We start from the raw sequence: 21,953 nt of genomic DNA on the forward strand, positions 1-21,953 counted from the left end.
TCTTAATAGCATTATTTAGAAAAGCGAGCATTAAAATAAAAGAGGCTCTACTGTTTATTCTGAAGACATAATTTTAATTTTTACAATTAACTTACTCAGTATATGTTTGCTGGTGATTCCTTTCTCTGTAATGGTTTCCTTCATAGCATCTACAACAGCTGGTAGAATATATGCTTGCCTTTCTACAATAGGTTGCAATGGTGTGGTAACTGAGGAAAATGCTGAAAGAAAATTAATTATTCTGTAATTCTCTAGGGAGAATATTAATTGACCCATAGCTTTCCTTAACACAGAGTAAGTTTTCAAAATTGATACCAAAATATTAAGTTAAATATAATACCTGTGGAATTGCTTTGAACTTTGCCTTCATACAATTCCAAGCTAGCAACTTCCGTTCTGCGAGACTTGTCATTATAGTAGCTATAAACCACCCAGTTTTCAGAATGAAGAATATGCACAGGCCCTTTTGCTCTCTTGTGAGTTAGCGAGAAGACAATTGTCCCAGACACGACATCAATCAGGTATAAATTCAGGAAATCTACAATTAATAATGGAAATATAAAATTCTTATTGCAACAGTGAAAATAATACAAAGAAACAAGTGGTATGAAAAGAAATGTTCAGAGACAGAAGAAGAGTGAAATGAGATGGCTCTCCGTTATTTTTATCATGAGAAATTCCCCTGAAAAAGTAAAACATCCTGATGTATTATTAGCCATAAATAAATGGTAGCTTCTTTACGCCACCTCCAGAATTTCAAAGAGATGCAACTTCAGCATAAGGATTAAATGAATTATATTTACGCGAGTTATATTTATAAAGAGGACTTCAATTTTTACAAGAGCAACCTGGAACAGGAGCTTTTGCAGGGAAAGCAGAGGAGAAATGGTGACTTCTGAACACGATAACATTTAAGACTAAACATATTGAACAAAAATGTCTCATTATTTATAAAGTCTGCTGAAAATTATGATGTTTTAGATTTTTGAAAATGATGGCAAAAGATTATTTGTATTATTGATTAACCTAATATTTTCAAGGCTAAGATGTGTAATGGCATTTGGCAGATCACACTAAGGGATGGATGGTAAAGGATGCTTTAAATGAATAGCAATCACCAAACTACACTCAATAAGGTAAATATAAAATAAATTTCACGGATGAAAGTTGAAATGACAAAAAATTATTCTTTAGATTGTATTTTTGGGGAAGGCCAATCCTACCTTGAACTCTGGAAATGCCTAAAAAGTTATGAATTCAAAATCGTTCACAATCTTCTTCATCCCAAAAGCATTGAATTCATTTAATTAGTGATGGGTCGATTCCAAAATTTTATCGATTCCGATCCCGATTCCGATTCTGACATTTCGATTCCGATTCTACCGATACCGATTCCATCGATTCTGATGCCATAGGCTCCAAGAAAAATATCACTTAATTCCAGGAAACAAGAAAACCACTTTTAAAAATATTACTCTGTAAAAGAGTCAGTTGACAAAAGCATCTTTCATATCATCACTATGTAATTAAAATATAATAACTAAATTTCAAAACAGAAAATACCTGAAAAGTGGTGTTACATGATAGGTATTACTTTAAAATATTGGCACTCAAAATATGTCGACCATATATATGTATCCAAACTACAAGGGAGAGCCCTGAGTACAGAAATTTTCATAGCTGTAATAAAGATTACATACTACATATATGAATCATGTAATATTTGGCCCTTTCAAATTCTCAAGCAGAAAAACCAATTATTCTACATGCTCAGCCAGCAGGTTTTGATGTCTCCATGTTACAGTATTACTGCCTGCAGATAATTGCCTTTTGCTACAAACTTGTGTGATTGGACAAGTACTTTCCTACCAAAATTGCAAGATTATGGAGACTTTGGAATTTTTATTAAAAATTATATCAACGATTTTTTTGGATCTTGAATCTTCATGGAATTCAAGTGGACGAAGCGAACGAACTATAGAACTAAACTTTAGTTTTGTAGAGCCAAAAAAATTCTATACTTCTCACGTCATTTAATCAACCTTAAAATCTCTTGCTTTTTTTTAAGTTCAAGAAAGAAACTAAATGCTACAAATGAATATCACATCGGACGGGCGCAGTAATAAAAAAGGCTAAAAGAGCCTTGTGGTGTGAAAACTCCCCCTTCCGCGCGACTCACCTCGGCGAAGGTGGAAAGGGAAAAGGGTATCGGTTGTTGCCTTTCACGGAAACAGTTCATTTTTCTCTCTCTTAAGCATGCTGACTTAATCTCTTCACTTTACTTCAATACCCGAGGCATATTTCTTATGCGTGGGATAGTTTCGAAAAATATCCAATCCTTAGTATTTTCACTCGAGTAATGCGCTAAATGTTCTAGTCGATCTATACATAATCCTTTATAACATCCTCAGTCTAGTGTTTTAAGTCAATGAAGACGATTATCCATGCTTTAAATGACGATTTTCAAGACTAATGTTTTAAAAAACTTGAAAAATCTGCCTCGGTTACCGAGCCTTAGAGTTCCGCGGCGTGTAGCTGAGCCTTGACGCGCGATTGAAAAATCGCTCTTATTTCCTTTGTCGCAAACTATTTTTTTTCAAGATTTCTACTCAGTACTCTTTAGAAATCTCTACTTTATATTGTGGTTCAAATTTTCCGAGTTATATATTTTTCGTAAACGAAAGATAATGTCTACTTTATGTCAAATTTCACGTGAAAAACGGGTCGGCCATTTTGCGTCGTAAAACCAGACAGATGAGAGCCAAAATCTTCAAAAGTCATTAAAAGTATAGGCAAAGCACCAGCTTAAAGGAATATTGCATTTTTTATTCCATAAAACTCATACCAACGCTAAACCACATGGATAAATTCAAAGATTTTTTGAGGAAAAACGATATCTCGCGTGGCATCGAAAAATTGGTCATGTTTGGGCCTCTGTATCTCACTAAAGGTCCGTATATATGTAAAATGGCATATAAATCTATATCTGGTAATGATTTATGATTATTTACGCTAAGTTTCAAGTCTCTATCCCCAAAAAGGTCATTTTGAACTTGATTCCAGCCTTTTCCGATTTCGGACCAGTGTGCGCCGGGTAGGAAGACGATCGGCCGCCGCGGCTGGCGTAAACGCGTAAAGGTATTCGGCGCCCAAGTCGACAACTATAGTGTATTTGGAAAGCTGAAACTACCTGGCCAAGGCATTAGAATGACTTATCGGCTTTAAAAACTGCATTAATACATGAGTTTCATGATAGCGCTTCCTGTCGGCAGATTGCTGGACCTACTAGCCTCGAAAGCTCTGCAACCTTAACTACTCGACTCGACATTCGTAATGCTACTCGAAACGCTCAAGTCGAGTACCAACTACTGGATCGACTTGAATTTTTGAGTACTCGCACATCCCTAGAAGATGTGTTTTGTTATTACGATTACGTAGCGCGAAAATTCAAATGACTCTTGGAAACGCGGTCGTATATTTTGTTGTTTGAAGTACTACTGGAATCGGAATCGATTTTTCACCTTGGCAAGTACTCGTTTTCGATTCCGGTTCTTGGTCGAGAATCGAGGAATCGAACCGACCCATCACTACATTTAATATACATCAACGATTGAGGCATGGAATGATTTTTGGATAAAATTTACTACACAAATAATATATATAATTAAAAATTCTCAGCCATGCTGCTTGATGGTTTGTAAAACATGATTTCAGCCCACCCTGGACAATACTTCTGACCTTCAGGGCTATGGTCAAACCACTTTTCAATCAAAAAGCATCAAGAATTTTGCATGGGAATATGTACATACGTTTATGAACTGGATCTACTCCTTGAGAAATAAATGCCACCAAGTTAGGATTGATATACTTGTACAAGACACTCCTATCAGCTAAAACTCTTCCTTGAGAATTAACTCTTTCCATAGGGTTTTTGCTGGCAACAGCAGTAATTTGCTGAGTTCCAGGAGGTAGAACGACCTCCCATACATGCTTCGCAGATATCTCCTGGAACAAATAATATATACACATTAGTATGTAAACATAAATCAGGCAGGCAAAAAATTAAAATTTCAAATTTCAAACGGAACACAGAAATTGGCTCTTCATAATACTAAATTTCATACAATTAAATTCAATAATGTAAAATTAAATTACAAAATATAGGATGTGTAAAAGCAAGTTCAAAGGCTTTCCTGCTGTTTCTGATTTTCTCAAATGTTTTTTTTTAGGAAACCTGCTTTAAAAAGAAAAGGAAGAAAGAAGATGGGTATATACTAATGTTGTATTCGGCTACTCAGAGAAATGAGAGAACTATTTTGACCCAATTCCCTTTACGTATCTATTATCTATGACTTAACACTATCCCTTCTTCATCTGTTACCTTTGGCTACCCATCAATTGCACCCGGACACGACATTACTTCACTGTCTATTGCATGGAGACATGACTCCAGCCATCTGATTGAATTGACTCCTTTCCATGTCCCTATTGTGAACACCTGACACATACTCATGTTTTCACTCCCTCATTGTAATAGAAATTACACTCTTCCCTCACCCCAAATTAGAAATATGCATAACATCAACTGTAAATGCAGTAACATTGACCTGTTAAATATAATTCCAGAAAATTTAAACATGAAGATGTCTTTTCTTGTGCTTTGACTTTGGTAATGAGTTTATCATTTTTCCTTAAGTCAATTGTGTGATTTCGCAGAAAGTTTAACATGACTCTATTTTGTATTACTAAGCTCTTCGACAATTTTAACCATTGTTCTAAGCATTTTTCTTTCTTCCAAAAACTACATATAGATTTTGTAAATGGGTAATTTCACCTGTCAATAAACTTCATTATAATATTATTACTCCACTGTATCCACACAACCAGCTATTGCCTCTGAGAATACATCATTCATCATAGTGGTGTTGTATTGGAACACTTATAAAAGTCACTGGAAATATGTATTGAAGAATCACGTACAATAACCTGATGGTTAAAGCAAAGTCAAGGGCAACCTTGGGTATTTCAACCATTCACAATAAATTAGAAAAATTACCTGATTACTGGTCTTAGCAAATGAAAACCCAGAAAGAACACCAGTCGTAGGATCAGCGACGTACAGGAATGTATGATCGGCAAGATCCATAAGTGTGTTTGATATCCACTTGGGGTACAAATGGGCTGCACCTTTGGAATCTAATATCAGAAGTCCCTTGAGGAAAACAGTCTCTTCAGATGCTTGATAATGGAGCATTGAGCACTGAGTCACACTGTATCCCAATGGATAGTACCCTGGACTAGCAACTTCATCAAACCCATACTCAGACATGTGTTGCCCACTCATGGGATTGAAGAGATATAGGACCCCTTCACCAGTGTTCTAAAAGAAAAAAGAATTTTATTAAACAAATTAACACCCAAGGTGACTCACTCCTACTCACAAAGCCAATAACTACCAGAATTTTGATATTAGAAAACAAAAGAAATATTTTACACAACACATTAAGCAATGAATAAGTGAAATATCACAGCAACCAATGGTTTATTAAGATTTGATACAAGAAGAAATTGAATAAATTTACCCTGTCCTTCAGCAGCAAAGCACAATGAGCAGGAAGAGGGAAGTGGCTAGTGGTCCTCAGAACAAATAGTGGCATATGCTTGGAACCAGTTGCCTTATCTTGAAGAGGAATATACTTCGGTTCTAAACGCCTCTGCCAAATTATTTCTCCACTCAGATTGTCAATTCCAAAGAGCTGAAAAATATAAAAAACGTTCAATAAAAACCACATAAACGTGTATGAAAATGTTCTTGAGCTTTAATGAGAGGCTGAAGATTTGAAAACAGATTTTGATTAAGGTCCAATTTTCCTGAAATTAAAGTTATGCATTTAAGAACTTAAGATGAAACTGTCACTCCATCTCAAAGGGAGAAGGCAAATTTTGGACATTACCTATTGCCAGATGTTATTACTTTTATCATAAATTAAAACAAAAACCAATGCAGCAAAATGAAGCAAATCTTTTTATTGCATATTTCCCAATAAATACTTAGTTCTGGTCCAAATAATTCATACAATATAACATTAAATACATATTTACCCAACCATTAAAAAAATTTGTACTCAAATATGTAACACAATAATTTTCTATAGAATTAATAATTTCTATTTCCTACTAATAATAAAATGAATACTTAGATGTTCCCAAAAATTTAAGATCCCTCACCTTTCCAACAGAAGATGCCGCAACAATCATGCGATGTAAACCAAAACCATCCCTCACAGGGCCAGTTCTAGGTCCACCAGTGACAGGATCTTCCACACCAAGAGCTTTCATCAGAAGAGCTCGTATCTGCAGCATTTGACTGCTCAGACGACGCCACAACATCCCCATAAATCCAGTAGCTTAAAAATACAGATTTCAATGCAAATCAATGGAAAAAAATGACCTCATGAAACATTAATTGAGAACTGTGTATAAAGAGGCTGTAGTTAATGATATGTATATTGGTCCTCTATCATACTTAGATATGAAATAATTTACTCTTGAATATTAACTAGATTCATACAGTGACTAATGTAAACAACAGTAGATTCTCAACCAGCCACAACAACTCCCCAATTTTTTTCATCATGAAAACACAAGAAATTTTCCCAAGCCATAAAAAATAACATTCAAGTTTAACTGGTCATATAATGAGGCCCCACCTTATGAAGAGGTTTCTCCATCAGATTATCTCATAAATTGTCAAACTCCAAATAACATAACAAGATAGCCAGTGAATTTCACTTGAGCTATCATTTCTACTTTGTAAATACTGTTTTAAGGTATTGGCAAAATTTTTGTTTCACTGGTATCATCACCTGTACAAGCTGACTACAGTTCTACTATTGTTACAAATATGAACGTAAGTCAAATAATTCAGTCAATCAGCATTAGTTCCAGTATGCAATTGCTTTAGATGTATACACATTTTTTTAATTGAAACACATAAATTACATCAACAGATAATGCAATCGAAGCAAGACTGAAACTTCGCTTCCCAAAAGATAATGAACTCAATTTTCTCCATAAGTTTAGAAGGGAAAACTATCTCAGACTCATTCAACTACAACAAAAAATGTAAGCCTACAATTGACCCCAGTGACATGACATACTTGTATGTAAAAATACATAAATATTTTTATGCTGAACATAATATAAAAACCATAAAGAAGTTCATGCTGTAAATAATCTTACTATACAGTACAATTTTTGAGAAATATTGCTATGAATTGATGAAATGAATTATGAAGAAAATTAGTCAAAATAATCTCACTAGAGTCGTAATAAATACAAACATAAAAAGTATTGAGGCCATGTAAAGAATGTTTTCAAGTAAATACTGCATTATATATTTTAATGAAATAATATTAAATGATAACTAAATAATTCTCAAGATGAACATGTTTCCAAAACGAATATTGTAAATAGAATGTTACACATTCGTAGTATATGCTCATTAATTATCAGAGCAAAATTTCTATGTAGTAGCAAAGACAAAACTAACAAAACAGCTTTGAATGATAATGACATTTGTTAACAAATTCCAGTCAAGAATGTGAGTACATACATCACAAGAGGACAAACGGATAGTAAACCATCTGATACAAGGTTTAAGCAATGAAATTCAAATAGGTAATTCCCTTTCTAGCTCAAATGCGGTAGCATGGAAGAAGTACATAAACAGAGCATAAATGGGTGATTCCAAAAAGGTGAACAACATTGTGATGAACAAAATAAGGAATCCACACTAAATGAATTTCACTGCATAGAATACGTCTACAACAAGCAGTAAATATTTTCATTGAATAGACAGCAATAATTTACAAGGTGACTGGAAAAATTCTTTTAACAATGTAAAATTTACTAGAGCTTTAATAAGTTGTTCAGAAAAGCCATTTTCGAGTTCTAAATGAACAAAGTTGAATAAGTCTCCATCACTGTAAAGGCTCATGCTATCACTCAATGCATACAGCTCATGCATTGTATTACGGTATTAAGTAAAATTAATTTTCCTAATCATGACACTAGCTAAATTACACGTCGAAAATGAATGAATGCTTTCCTGAAGGAAATAGAAAATATTTACTCAGAACTTATAATTGAATATAGCTTAGTAACCATTATGAAACAGGCAATATCTCCCTACCCTCTTCACCAAACCATATTTTTACCTAGAATTAAAAGAAAAACTCAACCTTGAACTCCAGAAAAATAATATGATCATACATATATCACTAGAAAAACATTTTTCACCAGAAACAGATATACATACACACATGCACAAACAGAAATTTACTCAATGCAAATTAAAACATAAACTAAACAATGCTTAAAAGCTCTAAAGGATGTGACATGTAATGCCATAACAGGTACATATTTTGAAATGACAAAAAAAAACAGTTTTGTGCATAAGATGAACTGAAATTGAAGTAAGTGCAACAATAGAAGGTGAAAAACCTTTCATGTTAAAATTCTCAAGCAGAACATCACTTAGACATTAAGGGTGCATACAACAACTGCCACAATATTTTCATTCCATGACGGCAGGCTAATTAGCAAAATTCATTACCATATTTCATTGACATCTAGCCTTGAAAGAGAACAGATGTTTGCTCTAAAATCTGTTCACATTTTAAAAAGAGTAGCACCTAAAGTAACTAAACTTTAGCACATGTATGAAGTGATATTTAATAAGTGCCGAACCATTAATCATTCTTGTATTAATTGCTAGTCAATTCTTGCATAGGAATTTAATTGTCACTTGATCCAGATGCATACCTCCTACTGACTGAGTTACATTATATTCTTTAATTAAAAACAGAAATGCTCAAACACAATTCTGAAATTAAATACTTTGTGAACACTTATGGCAGAATGCATTTTTGACCTGAGTGTCATAATTGAATCCTAACAAGCATTTGATGCACTAAACTAAAGCATATGCTATCAAATTCATCCAGCATTGAAATTACAATCAACATTTATGCACACTTTTTAATCACAATATGTACATGCAATATACTCCATTTTTTAATAAAGACAAACTTGATTATGTGATTCCAACATCATGGATTATAATGACACACTGGTAAAGTCAAAAGTCTTCAAAACTTTTCATCAATGATGTCTTTGAATGTAAAATGCAAATCAGTGCTTTGTCAGATACTATCCCAAGCCTTATTTGATATATACAATGAACTATACAGATCAGTGTTAGCATCATATTAAGCAACCTTATGTTTTGAGTACTGTAGCACTCCTAAGCAATATTAAATCACTTAAAATTAGAGATGAGTGAACACATTTATAACTTGAGTCAATCATACGTAGAACTCAGGAGTTTCAAGTACAGTGTACGGTCAGATGTGATATATAATGTTTTTAATGAAAATGACATCAATTAGCCTGAATTTCATTATTCTTTCAACCTTCAAAAAAGTTTACTAGTGCACAATAGGATGACAGCAGAGCTTAGATTTGCATCCCTATTACTAATGCAAAGGCATGAACAAGGGTGGAATTATTGGGGTCTGGGGGTTTGGAAAGAAGTATGTATAAGCCCTTCCCAGAAAAAGAAATATATTTTCAAAGTTAATTTCTACAACTCTATCAGAATCTATCCTTAAAAATTGCAACTTTTTGTACGAATTTTTCTTCAAATTTCTGGGGTATGCCATTAGATCCTACTGCAACTGATACCCTCTACTGTCCTAAAAAAAGCTGAGATACCAGAGTGTAAGGAGTTGTATCTTGTTAACTTCCTGTTTGGTTGCATTGAAATAAACTGGAAATGTAGGGAAATTTATTTCCTTGTTTCCTCGATATCATCAGCAACTCAGCCACTCTAAAACAATATTTTCAGCCCTGTTTTTATGACAAAAGGGGCAACTTTTCACAACTTTAACTCCTATTTTAATACTATTTTTTCAATAAATTTGCAATATTATGGATTTGAGTCCATAGAATGGAATAAAGGACTCTTATAAGAGCATATCCCAATGTGGGACTAGGTATTTCTAGTATTAGCACCAAAAATTTAAAGAAAACTCTGCTTTCCTTATTTAAAAGCTAAAAGGAAATTTACAAGTAATGAATTGAAAATATGTAACCACAAAATGTTCGAGGGTCAGAGAGTTTTCATGTAGAGAGGATTTTTTTGAACTTCCCTCTGTAGGCTTGCCATCATACATACATGGTCAGTGTGGCGCCAAGAGAATTTCTCAAACTTTAACTGAGTTGGACTATAAAACTTTAAATTCATATGTAAGATTTGAAGACTCTATTTTATAAAGAGAGCAAGTGAAGTGTGAGAAAAGTGAAGGATAATGTAACACCACCCAAGATCAGCATATTTTGATATCTACTCTTTATGCTGTTACTGACCGAGGCACACTTATATGCAAGAACAAAAAAAACACCATTACTGCAAAACCAAGCTTCAAATTCATAAAATCTTTCCTTCAAAATCAGCTGAGTGCAGGCAACACAGAACAGAAATTGACTAAGATTTCCTTTTTTTAATATACAACAGAATGCTTTAAAAAGACAGAATGGCAAATACTACTGTACATTAAGTGATGATATATACCCTGGCACAGAAGGCAAGGGCACTTGCATTCGAAGATAATCCTCCCTGTTACTTTTTCCACAATAGATAGACGGCGGTCACTAAACTCGGAAAAATATGGTAGGTATATAATTGAATGAATAAATTTGAGTATCCCACCAAATATACACACCCACCAACATTATGAAATCCCATTACTTAGTTATACACAACCCTTCCTTAACCCCTATCTTTGCTGACTCAAGATTTTAAAAAGGTGATCAATTCAAGTGATCTCCCTCAATTCAAATTTTGGGATGTTTGCACATCCCTCAATAAAATACTTCAATAGACACTTAATACTCATGCACTTGTACACAAAATCCATACCAAAATAAACTAGACTTTATTTACATTTATTATGAGGGGAAATTAAAGGTAATGTCATTTGCATAAACAGAACAGGGGCAAAATGCACTCAATTTGCACACAGTCATCACGGTAAAATCAAGCATACATTATTTAAAAAATAATAAAATCATTAAAATAAAAATTGTAAAAACCAATAACAACAATCAACGATAATTTGGAATTTTCAATAAACATTCCAGCGAGGTGAGAAAAAGTCTTCAAGCAAAATGTATTTTACTGAACAGGATATTACTCACATGAAACTCCCAAGTCAGCTGTCAGCATGTTGGAGGCAAGAAAAGTACTTATTATATCAAGGAATACACCTATACCTAACATTACTCATGATTCACAAGAATACCCACAGCTAGGAGAAATTTCAGTAAAATAGCGGAGCTGAACAATAATGGACTAAAAACCACCTCGCGAGCAGTGAGCATGAGGAGTATGAGAATGAAAGGAAACGTTCAGAAAAACTTGTCAATCCACATTGATATTACAAGTGAGATTTTATATCGATCAATATCTGGAGCCAAAATGTTTTCCCCAAACCTTTGAAATTCAAGCAAACAACAAAATTTTCATTTACTTTATTTCAGTCAGACTTATGATATTTTTTTGTGCAGAGATCAAGATGAAAAGTAGCATTAAAACTTCAATATGCCAAGTTTTCATCAATTATACAACCTAATATAGTGTACAACAGTGCTGAACCTCTTGGACATCGGGGAAACCACAGCAAACATATTTGATTTTTCTGTAATTTGGTAACATAATTAAAGCATTTTCTCCAGTCTATGGCATATAAGTCATAGCAACAAATACTACAGATAAGCCAAAGATGTGGGGAAGGGACTTCCTTTCATGAGCTACTCCCACTCCAAGTACACCTCTTTCATGCAAAACTTTTCGCACGGCACTCTCTATGAGCGAATCTTCAAGCATAGTCATCCCCACAAGCACGACCTCCACACCTCAGCAGCCCTCTTTCCTGTGGTACTCTCCAAGTTGGACTCTTAAAACGGAATTCCCTCCCTGCATTCTCCTGTACTCCCTCCCCTTCCCCATAAGACTCCTTATCAGCACAACATGCTCTAGTCCGTAAATGTGCCAAGTGTCCGTCAGCAGTACAATTCTCAAGTACATTATTTTCAAAGAAGAGATTAATCATCACAATGTGAGACCCATAAATCAATAATTTTCTTAGTTAAGTTGAAAAAATTTTCATCCAAAACCTTACGTGCAAATTGATGGATCTAGCTTTTAAGCTTGCGTACACCAGTAACAATGGGAAAATTAATTATATACATTAATGTGATATCCTAAAATAATACAAAATTGGTATAACATTTATTGGCCATGTAGTTCCACAAGGGGCCAGCAATGCAAGTATGAACTGCTGAGTGGCTCCTTTTGGGATGAGACACTTCTGTGAAGTTATTTACTACCACTCACATCAATTGCATTGAAGGAGATATTTTTCTGCCAAGGTTGGAAGAGTAAAATAAGGCTCTTGTTCTCTAAAATATACCTCATCTGCATCTCAACCATAAACAATCATGCTGCCTTATTCTGCACCAACCCACTTTTTTATTTCAGACATCAACTCTTAAGTCTCCTCTGTGCCCTTGATCTAAGTATACAGTCTTATGGTATATGATCTCGTTATTCTTCTCACACTGTCAAATTGACAAAGATGGAAGTCTCCTTTGAGATATAATCATTCAATCATTCCTATCACAAAGATTAAAAGTATAGCAAAATGTGGCAAGTGATTTCTTCTTAGGCACAGCAATTTTCAAGCAATATGTACCTAAGTACAAACATACATTACACATTTACACTGAAAATATGGAAGTCTACTAGCTATACCTATTCCGCCATTGTAAACTTAACAACAAGGAAAATAAAGGAAAAGGCAACAGCGCAAATGCTGATGACAGACTGATAAGCATCAGACAAGTACAGTTGAAAGCATCAGGCGTGAAAAATAGATTTGGCAGCCATAACATTTAGGAATACAATAGAGGTACATCTAATCAAAAATTTACACAATTCGTCGGACCTCAGAAAACAGCTTTAAAACAAAATAATATTCCTGAAGTAATTTGCTACAATTAGTCAGTAAAATATACGAACACTGCTCACCACTTATGTAATATATTACTTAAAGAAGAGGTATTTAAAGAATAATTAGGAAATATTGCCATTTTATGAGTCATAGTCATAAAAATACATAGTGGTGCCAGGTGCCCCAAAAATGGAACACTAAGCTAAGATGGGTTAAATTATGGTAAAGTGCCTAAAATTTGGAATTTTAGGTATTGAAATGCACGACCACTCAAGGATACAAATTGGATTTATAATCATCCTTCCTAGGTTCATGAAGTCAATGAATACTTTCTCACAGAGATAATTTGCCATTAGAAGCTTAAAAAGTTGACTAAACAAGATTATGTGCCTCCAAATTAACTTCAAACCACCTCTTACACCATCTAAGACAAGAATTTGTTTTTAAAAATGGGGTGCACCTACGGAGAAGTGCAGTTCCTCCAAATCTATAATTGAATCACTAACTACAGCAAGGCATCGTGTCGAAGTTGGACGATTTTTCTTTTTATTATGGCTGCTAGGTGCAAGACTCAACGTTTCCTACTAAAAGGAAAAATGTCCGCTCTACGTTATTAGTATGACATGTTTCCTTTTAGTGGGAAACGTTGAGTGTAGTGCCCAGCAATCACTTAAAGGAAAAAAAAAAAAAGAAAAATCGTCCAAATTGGACATGATGCCTTTCTGCAGTTAGTGATTCAATTAATGAATGGACCTAACATCTTGCAGTAATTTTCATTTTTTGTTAATTAAACAAATTCATTATTTTTAGGTGTCAGAGTCAGCCACAAATTCTCTTTAAACTAAACCACTGTTTTATACCCAAAATATTGAACTTTTAACACTTCTAATCACATTCTAGCTTAAAACTTGATGAACTTCCCGTTCATATACCTAAAATACATTGCATTGTTGCAGAGTTTTTCTAAAATCATTCAGTGTGTGATTACCAAAGAAAACTTACCCCTAGTTGCATACTTTCAAATAATTCAAGTTCAATTTTCTTTAAATTCTAGATAAGGTTCCCCAGCATAGGCAATGCTTTGCTTCTGAATTTGAAAAATCTTGTTATCCTGAATGAAACTACATACCTACTCATTAATTTCAAGCTATCAACTTCCCAGAATTAAAAAACAATCACACAAAAATTTTCCTGAAATGCATATCTGAGTGATTACATAACTGTTGGTAAGATTTCCTCATCTTTGCAGATAATTAGTGATTCCTATTCACGAAAGACTGATGACACCAAGCAGCTATCTTTTTTTGCATTTTGTTTTTGAGTGGCTTAAATTATTGGTATATTGGTATATTTTACTGCTGAAGTTGAGAGGCCATCAAATGATTTTGGGTGAGCTTATGGGTCACCCACTGTAAAAACTCATGCTATGTCTTCTTTCTCCATTAATAACCCTGCCAAAACTGTTCACTTCTATAGCCAACATAGCAAGAATATATTAACACCATAAAGTATCCAATATTCCAGGGGAATGGAAGATGGCACCTAATTGGAAAGTTGAAAAAATATATCTTCCTCACCTGAATGAGTAAACTTTTAGCCAGCTGAAACATTTTTTTCCTTTGCCAGCCTCAGTGGTGGCAGGGTAATGTCTTTGTCCACCAAACCAAAGGTCATGGGTTTGAGTCCCGCCTGGGTAGGTTGCCCCTATCCAGGGCATGGATGTTCATGTATGTTTGATTGTTAAATGTAATCAAAACCCCTACTGAAAGGCCAATTAGTGCCACTTTTGGTAGTGTGGCATTAAATAAAATAAAACACAGCCAAAGCGCAGCTGGTTGCGATCCAATCACATGAGGTTAAGCGTAGGAAGAATTAAAAAAAAAATCCTTCAATAATATGGGATACAGAAACCTTTTTCCAACCTCAAGGTGCCTTTCCCCTAGAAATGCCCCGCGAAGAATCATTATGATGGCTTGAATCTGAATCTTTTATGAATGTTCCATTATTTTTCCATTCACACAGCCTACCACTAACTCACTCAAAAAAATTCATGAACTGTTACCGATGTCTGTTAACCATTACCATTTAATACTCTTCAGCAATTTTAGGAATCTTGTACTGCAACAATTTCTCAGAAACATTCTCGCAAAAATTTCTGGCTACAAAGAGCTATTATCAATTACCACATGAAATTATAATTGCTTAATTCCCAAAAATATTCGAAGATCTGACATATTAATAGCTCATTTACTTTCAAGATAAAAAAATGCCAAGCATTATCCTTTCATGCTAATTACACCCCATCATTTTCAATGAAAGAGTTTTACAAAAGAGCTAGTAGTAAAGCACTTTTTTCAATTATAAAGTAAACAACAGAAGAAAATATTTTAAATACATAAATACATTGGTACCCGCACCATTATAATTATTTGTGATCCAATAAGTTAGTCATGCATAAAAATATAATATATACTTTTTTATTATTATTTTAAATATTATACTTACATTTTGCCTTATAAAAATGCTGTCTCTTATTCAGAGCATCTGAAAAAAAGAAGAAACCTCAGAAAAATATCCTTTTTGTTGCAGCATTCAATCTGCAGTAGTATGTATTTTCAGCATAGTTAATCTATGAATACATAAAGCAGCAATAAAACCTTACATAAACAATTTACAATTAAATTAAGGGTGATCCGCCCAATACTATATGGGTTATTCCAAATTGGATCCTTTTTTAACCTACCATGTTCCAGGCATGCCACATGAAAAATGGCCTTTCAACCATTTGAAAACTATTGCTTTCAACAGTCAAATAACTGAGTCCGGCTTGAAACAAGGTTTTTTGACTGAACTGAAATTCTATATTAATTCTATCCTTCTCAATCACGGTAAATATAATTATGGCATCATCTGCATGTTTAAACAGTGAGATGTTCCTCTATAATTGATCATTTATACCAGCGATCTTCAACCTTTTTTATGCAAGGGCCAAAAATCAATTTCACATCTTCCAGAGGGCCACAATGCTCCACATCACTTTACCACTACGACAATAAAATTAGTAAAGTAAAGTAAAAGTGCAATAATCTTTATTATTTAAAAATTTCAATCAATCAATGCAATTTTGACATTGTTTATTTTTGACGAGTGTGTCGATATTTGGTTTTAATTTTGCTAGTGTATTTGTAGTGTTGTTTGCGGGTGTGGCGCAATACAGTCTTTTCTTTAGCCTCTAGGGGCCGCAAGAAAATAGCCAGCAGGCCGCAGCTTGAGAACCCTTACATAACTCTTCGCTTACTTGATGACCTCTGAAATATCATCACCCCTCGTACACCGTCCCTATTTCCTCATCCCAGACAGCTAAATCCCGCTCACAACTAAGGTTCTTAAAAGAGGGGAAAGCCTATTCTTTATTCAAAATACATACTTAATTTGGGACTGGGTGGTAATAGTCCTGAAGATATGACTTTTCTTGCAATCTTGGTGGAGAGAGTGGTCGTAAGCCCATTCAGAATAGCATGCAATATCAATCGTTAATGGAAACTACAGTTCTTAGTACTATGATATAATTACATTAATTTCTGGGTAAAATATTTTGCAAAACATCTTCAGTTAACAGGCCAAATTTCTTTGATATGGTCTTATTTTCAGCGAGGGGTGGTATTGAAAATGCATACACTACGGAGAAACTCTTTTATGAAGAAGCTGAAGGGGTCAACAATTTACTTGGTTATTATTAGATTTTAATAATTCTTGATTTTAACTCTGTATACACTGACTATATAAATTATTTTGACGGCATGTCAATTGCCATTGATTTTCTATTCTGTCAGCAAACAGTTATGATGGATTTTGTTTTTGTAGCATTCAGAATGAGATTGTTTTTAGGACATATTACCTGAATATCTTCATTAACTATATCCATTCTGTATTTCATTTACATAATAGTGGTACATAGTAAATTCACAAATTGTCCACACAAAAGTGGTAATGGCTGTTTGATAGCACGTTAGGTATTGGTTTTATGAAGATAAAAAACAGCAGTGAACCAAGAATTGATTCATGTGGTACGTTACATGGAACAGAGATGAAGTAGTGAGGAGAATTTTCTCTCTTAGCGTTCTAGGTTTGCTAGAGTGCGGGGATTTTCTTTTCTTTTTGAAGGGATAACTGTTGAAAGAAAATGGTCTTGTTTATGATGGACCAAAAGGACCACAGTTGAGAGGGATTGGCTCCTCAGTTACACTGCATCATCCTCTCTTGAATATACCTTTTGTTGGGTTCGGTAATAGGGAATTGGTTATTTTCCTGAACTGAGTGTTGGCCGGCTCCGTTTAGAATACCAAACCACATTATAATGAGGTGTGGAATGACAACCCTCTGAGAGAACAACCCCTCCATTCAGAATAGCAGCCATGGAATAACTCAAACTGGTTCTATTATACCCATTGAGGTATTTTGAATTCTATTTCTTATATACATATGTACATGCAGTGACCACCAACAAAGAAAGTCTTCAGTACGCATTAGATTACAACGTCCACTTTGCACTTAAGTATCCCCTTAAATATGTCAGCCATATACTGCAATTTAAACCCAAAACATAACTGATATTAATAACATACCTTCTTTACTGTCAAAACTATTTTCAATCACAGCATCCATATCTGAAACTGGCAGTTCTAGAATCTCCACAGAAACAATGGATGACAAAGCTTCTTCCCGAGACCAAATCAATCCAGCTAATAAAACAAAAAAACAAGTAAAACAAACATGAGGAATGAGAAAGAAAGATCTAAAGCAGTAAATAGTTCTAAGACATAGAAATATTGCAATTCCTAATGGGAACCTAAATCCCCTTAAATCCAACAGGTGACTTGCTACACTTCATCCATTATGAAGCACTCCTCGAGCTACATAACAACACCAGACATTCATAGGCATTTACATCAAACACCAAAAGTAAGGTGACAGGAGACAGCCTAGTCTTCTACCCTTAGCATAGGTCTCTCTAGCTACCCTCACCTGTAATGTCTCAGACATCCACAAATTTTGAATGAGTCATCGGTCACTCCTATCTAACCTTATTTTTTGGGATGATCATTTGCTTTACCCAGTTCACTCTATCAAACACATTTTCCAAATCCAATTTGATTATATTCTACTAACCCTCCACTGCGGTTGTGATTACATATTGCTATTGCATCACAGATTGACTTACCATTCCTTAATTCAAACTGATAGTTGACCAAGAGTTTGTTTGCTCTAATATCCATTTACTGATAAATAATCCTCCACATACATTCACCATATGCAATATTAGGCTAATACATAGCCCTAAGGTCCCCTTATTCTGGACACATATTCTCTTCTTCTTCAGCATTGGAATTAGATACACAGTAAACCTTGATTTTACACAGTTGGACCAAAACATGGGCACTGTGTAAAATCAAAATGTGTAAATCAAGAGTTATTAATGAGGAAGTTTATAACTTTCAGGATATCCCTTGCTCTTCATTTTTTCGCAAACTTTGATATATACTTTACTTGGAGCTACAAGAAATAATAAAGCTAATAATTTTTGCTTCTATTAAATCTCTCTCTTCCATATGCTTATCAATCCAGAAGTATGGCTAGCAACACAGTTGCATGGATTTCAGGGCTATTAGAAATAAATGTTTTGATTATTATTGTTACTAAGAGCTTTCAGGCAATAAATAACCTTGAAGCAAAATCAAAAACGATTGGCCAATGAATGAAAATACAAAAATTTTCTATGCAGTGCACTTTCAATTTGCAGCAATAATCAGTGACCTCTACTTCATGGCACCTTTGATTCAGAACATTAGACGTTCAATGGTATATAAATTTCTCCTCTGAAGAGAGCAAAATAAAGGACGAACAATAGGTGTATAATGTTTATTTATATCTCCGATGATCACCTGTCAAAACAAAAGTAGGTATCCATAGAAGGCAATTGCCATACTCTTTTGTTTTCAATAACCTGCTAAGGCTAATTTGAGCCAAGCATATACCAATAACATTGAAAAATACTGGGAGAAAGTAGGGTGATAATAAAAATTGGATTCCCATTAAGTCCTTGACATTGTATTCTGATGTGAGAGGAATCGCGTGCCTGTGGAAAGTTACGCCCAAATCAACCAAAATTATACAATTTTGTTTCCTGAGTTCATGCTCAACATTATGGAATCATTTCATCCATTCCTATATTCAATTTTGCAACTCAGGAGATAAGAGAACATAAATTCATACTACATACTAAAATCAGGACTTTCCTATTTCTGACACCAATTAGTGCTCTTCTGGAAGGCAGCATTACAAAACTCGAGTTCTCACAAACTCAAAGCTATGACAAGTCATAACATCGGAACAGAGTTTTGAGCTGGCAGATGTTAGAGCACAGAATACTTCATTCAACATCTTGTGGATACCTGAAACTGGGCTTTTGGTTAGTTCACTTGATAATTGAGTTATGGCCAGCGATTGTGGCAGTAAATGGAAAGCCATGCTGCTTGTATCAATCTCACTAGGTTCCACATCACTTATTCCAATGCAATACCTACCTTTTAAGGCAAGTGATTACCCCTGACAATATATATGCGTAATTCTTTAAAAATCTAGAAAACTATTACGTTAAATTGAGACCATTTTATCTTCAAGACTGAGATTCTCCTGAACAACAGTAGAAAGTAACCGAGTAAAATCAAGATTACTTAGCTGTTAGGGGCTGAAATTATGCACCGAAAATAAAAAATGGCATTAAATTAAGAAAAAGAGAATAATCAACACTTCTCTGTTGCAATTCTCCATGCTTCTCAGCTGGACTTGAGTGCTGCAGCGTAAAATAAAAGTTTTGCTGTAACTTCACAAAACTTATAACCTTCCCTTAAGAATCTTCCCAAAATTCTTCGTATGCTCAAGAGGGAATATTGTACACACCATCCACTTATATTGCCCTCATATCTGAAAGGGCTCTTCCATTTTGGTATCACAGATCCCTGGTCCATTATGTCAGCAACTGTGATTAATAACTGATTCACCGTAAATCATATTTTTTCATTAGCAATGACCTATGATCCAAATCCACATATGCCTGATGGACCCAAATTCCTGGCACTGTTCCTCAACCTGTCTTTATATTGTCCATTATTTTTTTATTTGATATTTCGGTGTATTCCTGGATCTTCCATGAGCACCTGTAACATTAGTTTTGACCAAACCAAGTCTGGCAATAAATGGTGGTTGCGCCTGCAAAATTCTACTACCTTCTCCCCTCACTGGATTCTTCTTTCCACTCTTAAATGCCAAATTTCAATTCTGTCCCTCACTTCCCAAATTCCATATCCCAGTTCCCCATTATTAAAAGATTTTAAATAGTCATGGTTTCCATAATTGCTACAGTTGATGATTTCGTATCTCATTTACACAGAATGAAAAGTTCACATACAAATTCACATGATATCTAGGCCAACATATGAACTAGAAAAACCTCAACCCATTGAAAGTGTGGGGTCCATAGAGAATGGACCACAGCCGATCCAGAGGATATTGTGCGATGACCAGCTAGAGGGATAATGTTAAGGCCCTCCAAAAATGGAACCATGTTTCATTAAAATTAAATTATCAGTACATGGGAGTTTACTCCAGGTGTAATAGTAAGATAAGCAGTTAAAAGGAAAAATAGAAATTAAAAAATACCAGATAGCTGATAGAGCATGATTGTATGATCCTCAGATGAGAGAAACAGCATACAGCTCTTCATTTTCCCTGGCACACAATGTGATGCTTGAATGCTCACTTTCCCGACGGTGACAGGAAGTTGAAGCTCAGATGGAAATTCTGCCACATTATCACCAGAATCCAGCAAATGCAATGCTAATTGAAGGCTCTGGAATAAATTATCCAACAGAACCCAAGGAGAATGAGAAAACATGAATAGCTGCACCAAATAAATTTTACCACAACTAGAATTAGCACAAAAAGATGAAATCATCAAATCAACAGGTATTTACAACCTTCTATGAATAAATATTTACTGCAACTAATTTTTGAGGGATGACTAACATGAATCATAGGAATTACTAAGAATACGTAATTGAAAAATATACTTCTTTGTACAAAACATTCTGTATATCGACAAGTTATCATTCCAAGAGAATGATATTCTTCTTGCAGTATCCAGGTATTAATCCTGAGGAGTATATTTTGCCAACAGTTTTGTAGGGGTGGGCTAGAGTCTTCATTCCTGTATTTGTCATTAGTTCAGAAGGTATCATAAATTCCTGATCCTTTATTTATCCGCACGTCTCATTCTGCTTCCGATCCTATAATCATGCTTAAAATACCTAGGTGATCATTACAGATTTGATGATGGACATTAACATACTTAAAGAGTTTTCAAGAATAGAATAGAATAACCCTTATGAATTAGTGGTGACACGTTGGGGTAATCTACGGGATTGAGTCCACAAAAATAATTATAATAACAATTTTGTATGCAAGTAAGCTTAATTTCTGAAAGTGTAGGGCAAAGGATACTTTTCATAAAGTTCCACACAGTGCTCTGCTCTAAATGTGCAGAGGCTTTAGAGTCTGGCAGCCATTATACTTCTATTTGACTGAATGTGTATACCCCTATTTGCTGCCATACATACATATATTATCATGGTAATAGGCTAATTACTTCATACTCCTCATCATGAATATATATTGCATGATCTTAGGTTTTCCGGCGTATCAGGAGCAGAAAAGTTTCTCGGATTTTCCACTGGTTCTTAGGCTTAGATTGCTTGAACAATTGAGAATGGACATCTTTAAGAGTGACACGGAGAACATAATATTAGAGCCGCACTATAT

The 21,953-nt window shown here is 34.6% G+C and overlaps 1 protein-coding gene across 2 annotated transcripts in view; it reads right to left on the reverse strand.

Moving 5' to 3' along the window:
* Nucleotides 1-21,953, reverse strand: part of LOC124170501 (ER membrane protein complex subunit 1) — a 58,110-nt gene that overhangs the window by 20,629 nt on the left and 15,528 nt on the right. The window contains exons 6-15 of one of the 2 annotated variants that reach the window (XM_046549263.1): nt 20,796-20,985; nt 17,702-17,818; nt 15,582-15,620; nt 11,263-11,280; nt 6,229-6,407; nt 5,583-5,756; nt 5,057-5,380; nt 3,810-4,005; nt 341-538; nt 96-221 (exon numbers count right to left, since the gene is read on the reverse strand). In XM_046549263.1, coding sequence (XP_046405219.1) covers nt 96-221; nt 341-538; nt 3,810-4,005; nt 5,057-5,380; nt 5,583-5,756; nt 6,229-6,407; nt 11,263-11,280; nt 15,582-15,620; nt 17,702-17,818; nt 20,796-20,985 — 1,561 coding nt within the window. The remainder of the gene's footprint in view (nt 1-95; nt 222-340; nt 539-3,809; nt 4,006-5,056; nt 5,381-5,582; nt 5,757-6,228; nt 6,408-11,262; nt 11,281-15,581; nt 15,621-17,701; nt 17,819-20,795; nt 20,986-21,953) is intronic. The other variant, XM_046549264.1, reaches the window with a different exon arrangement.

This window comes from Ischnura elegans, chromosome X (assembly GCF_921293095.1).
Source record: "Ischnura elegans chromosome X, ioIscEleg1.1, whole genome shotgun sequence".
Lineage (NCBI taxonomy): Eukaryota > Metazoa > Arthropoda > Insecta > Odonata > Coenagrionidae > Ischnura > Ischnura elegans.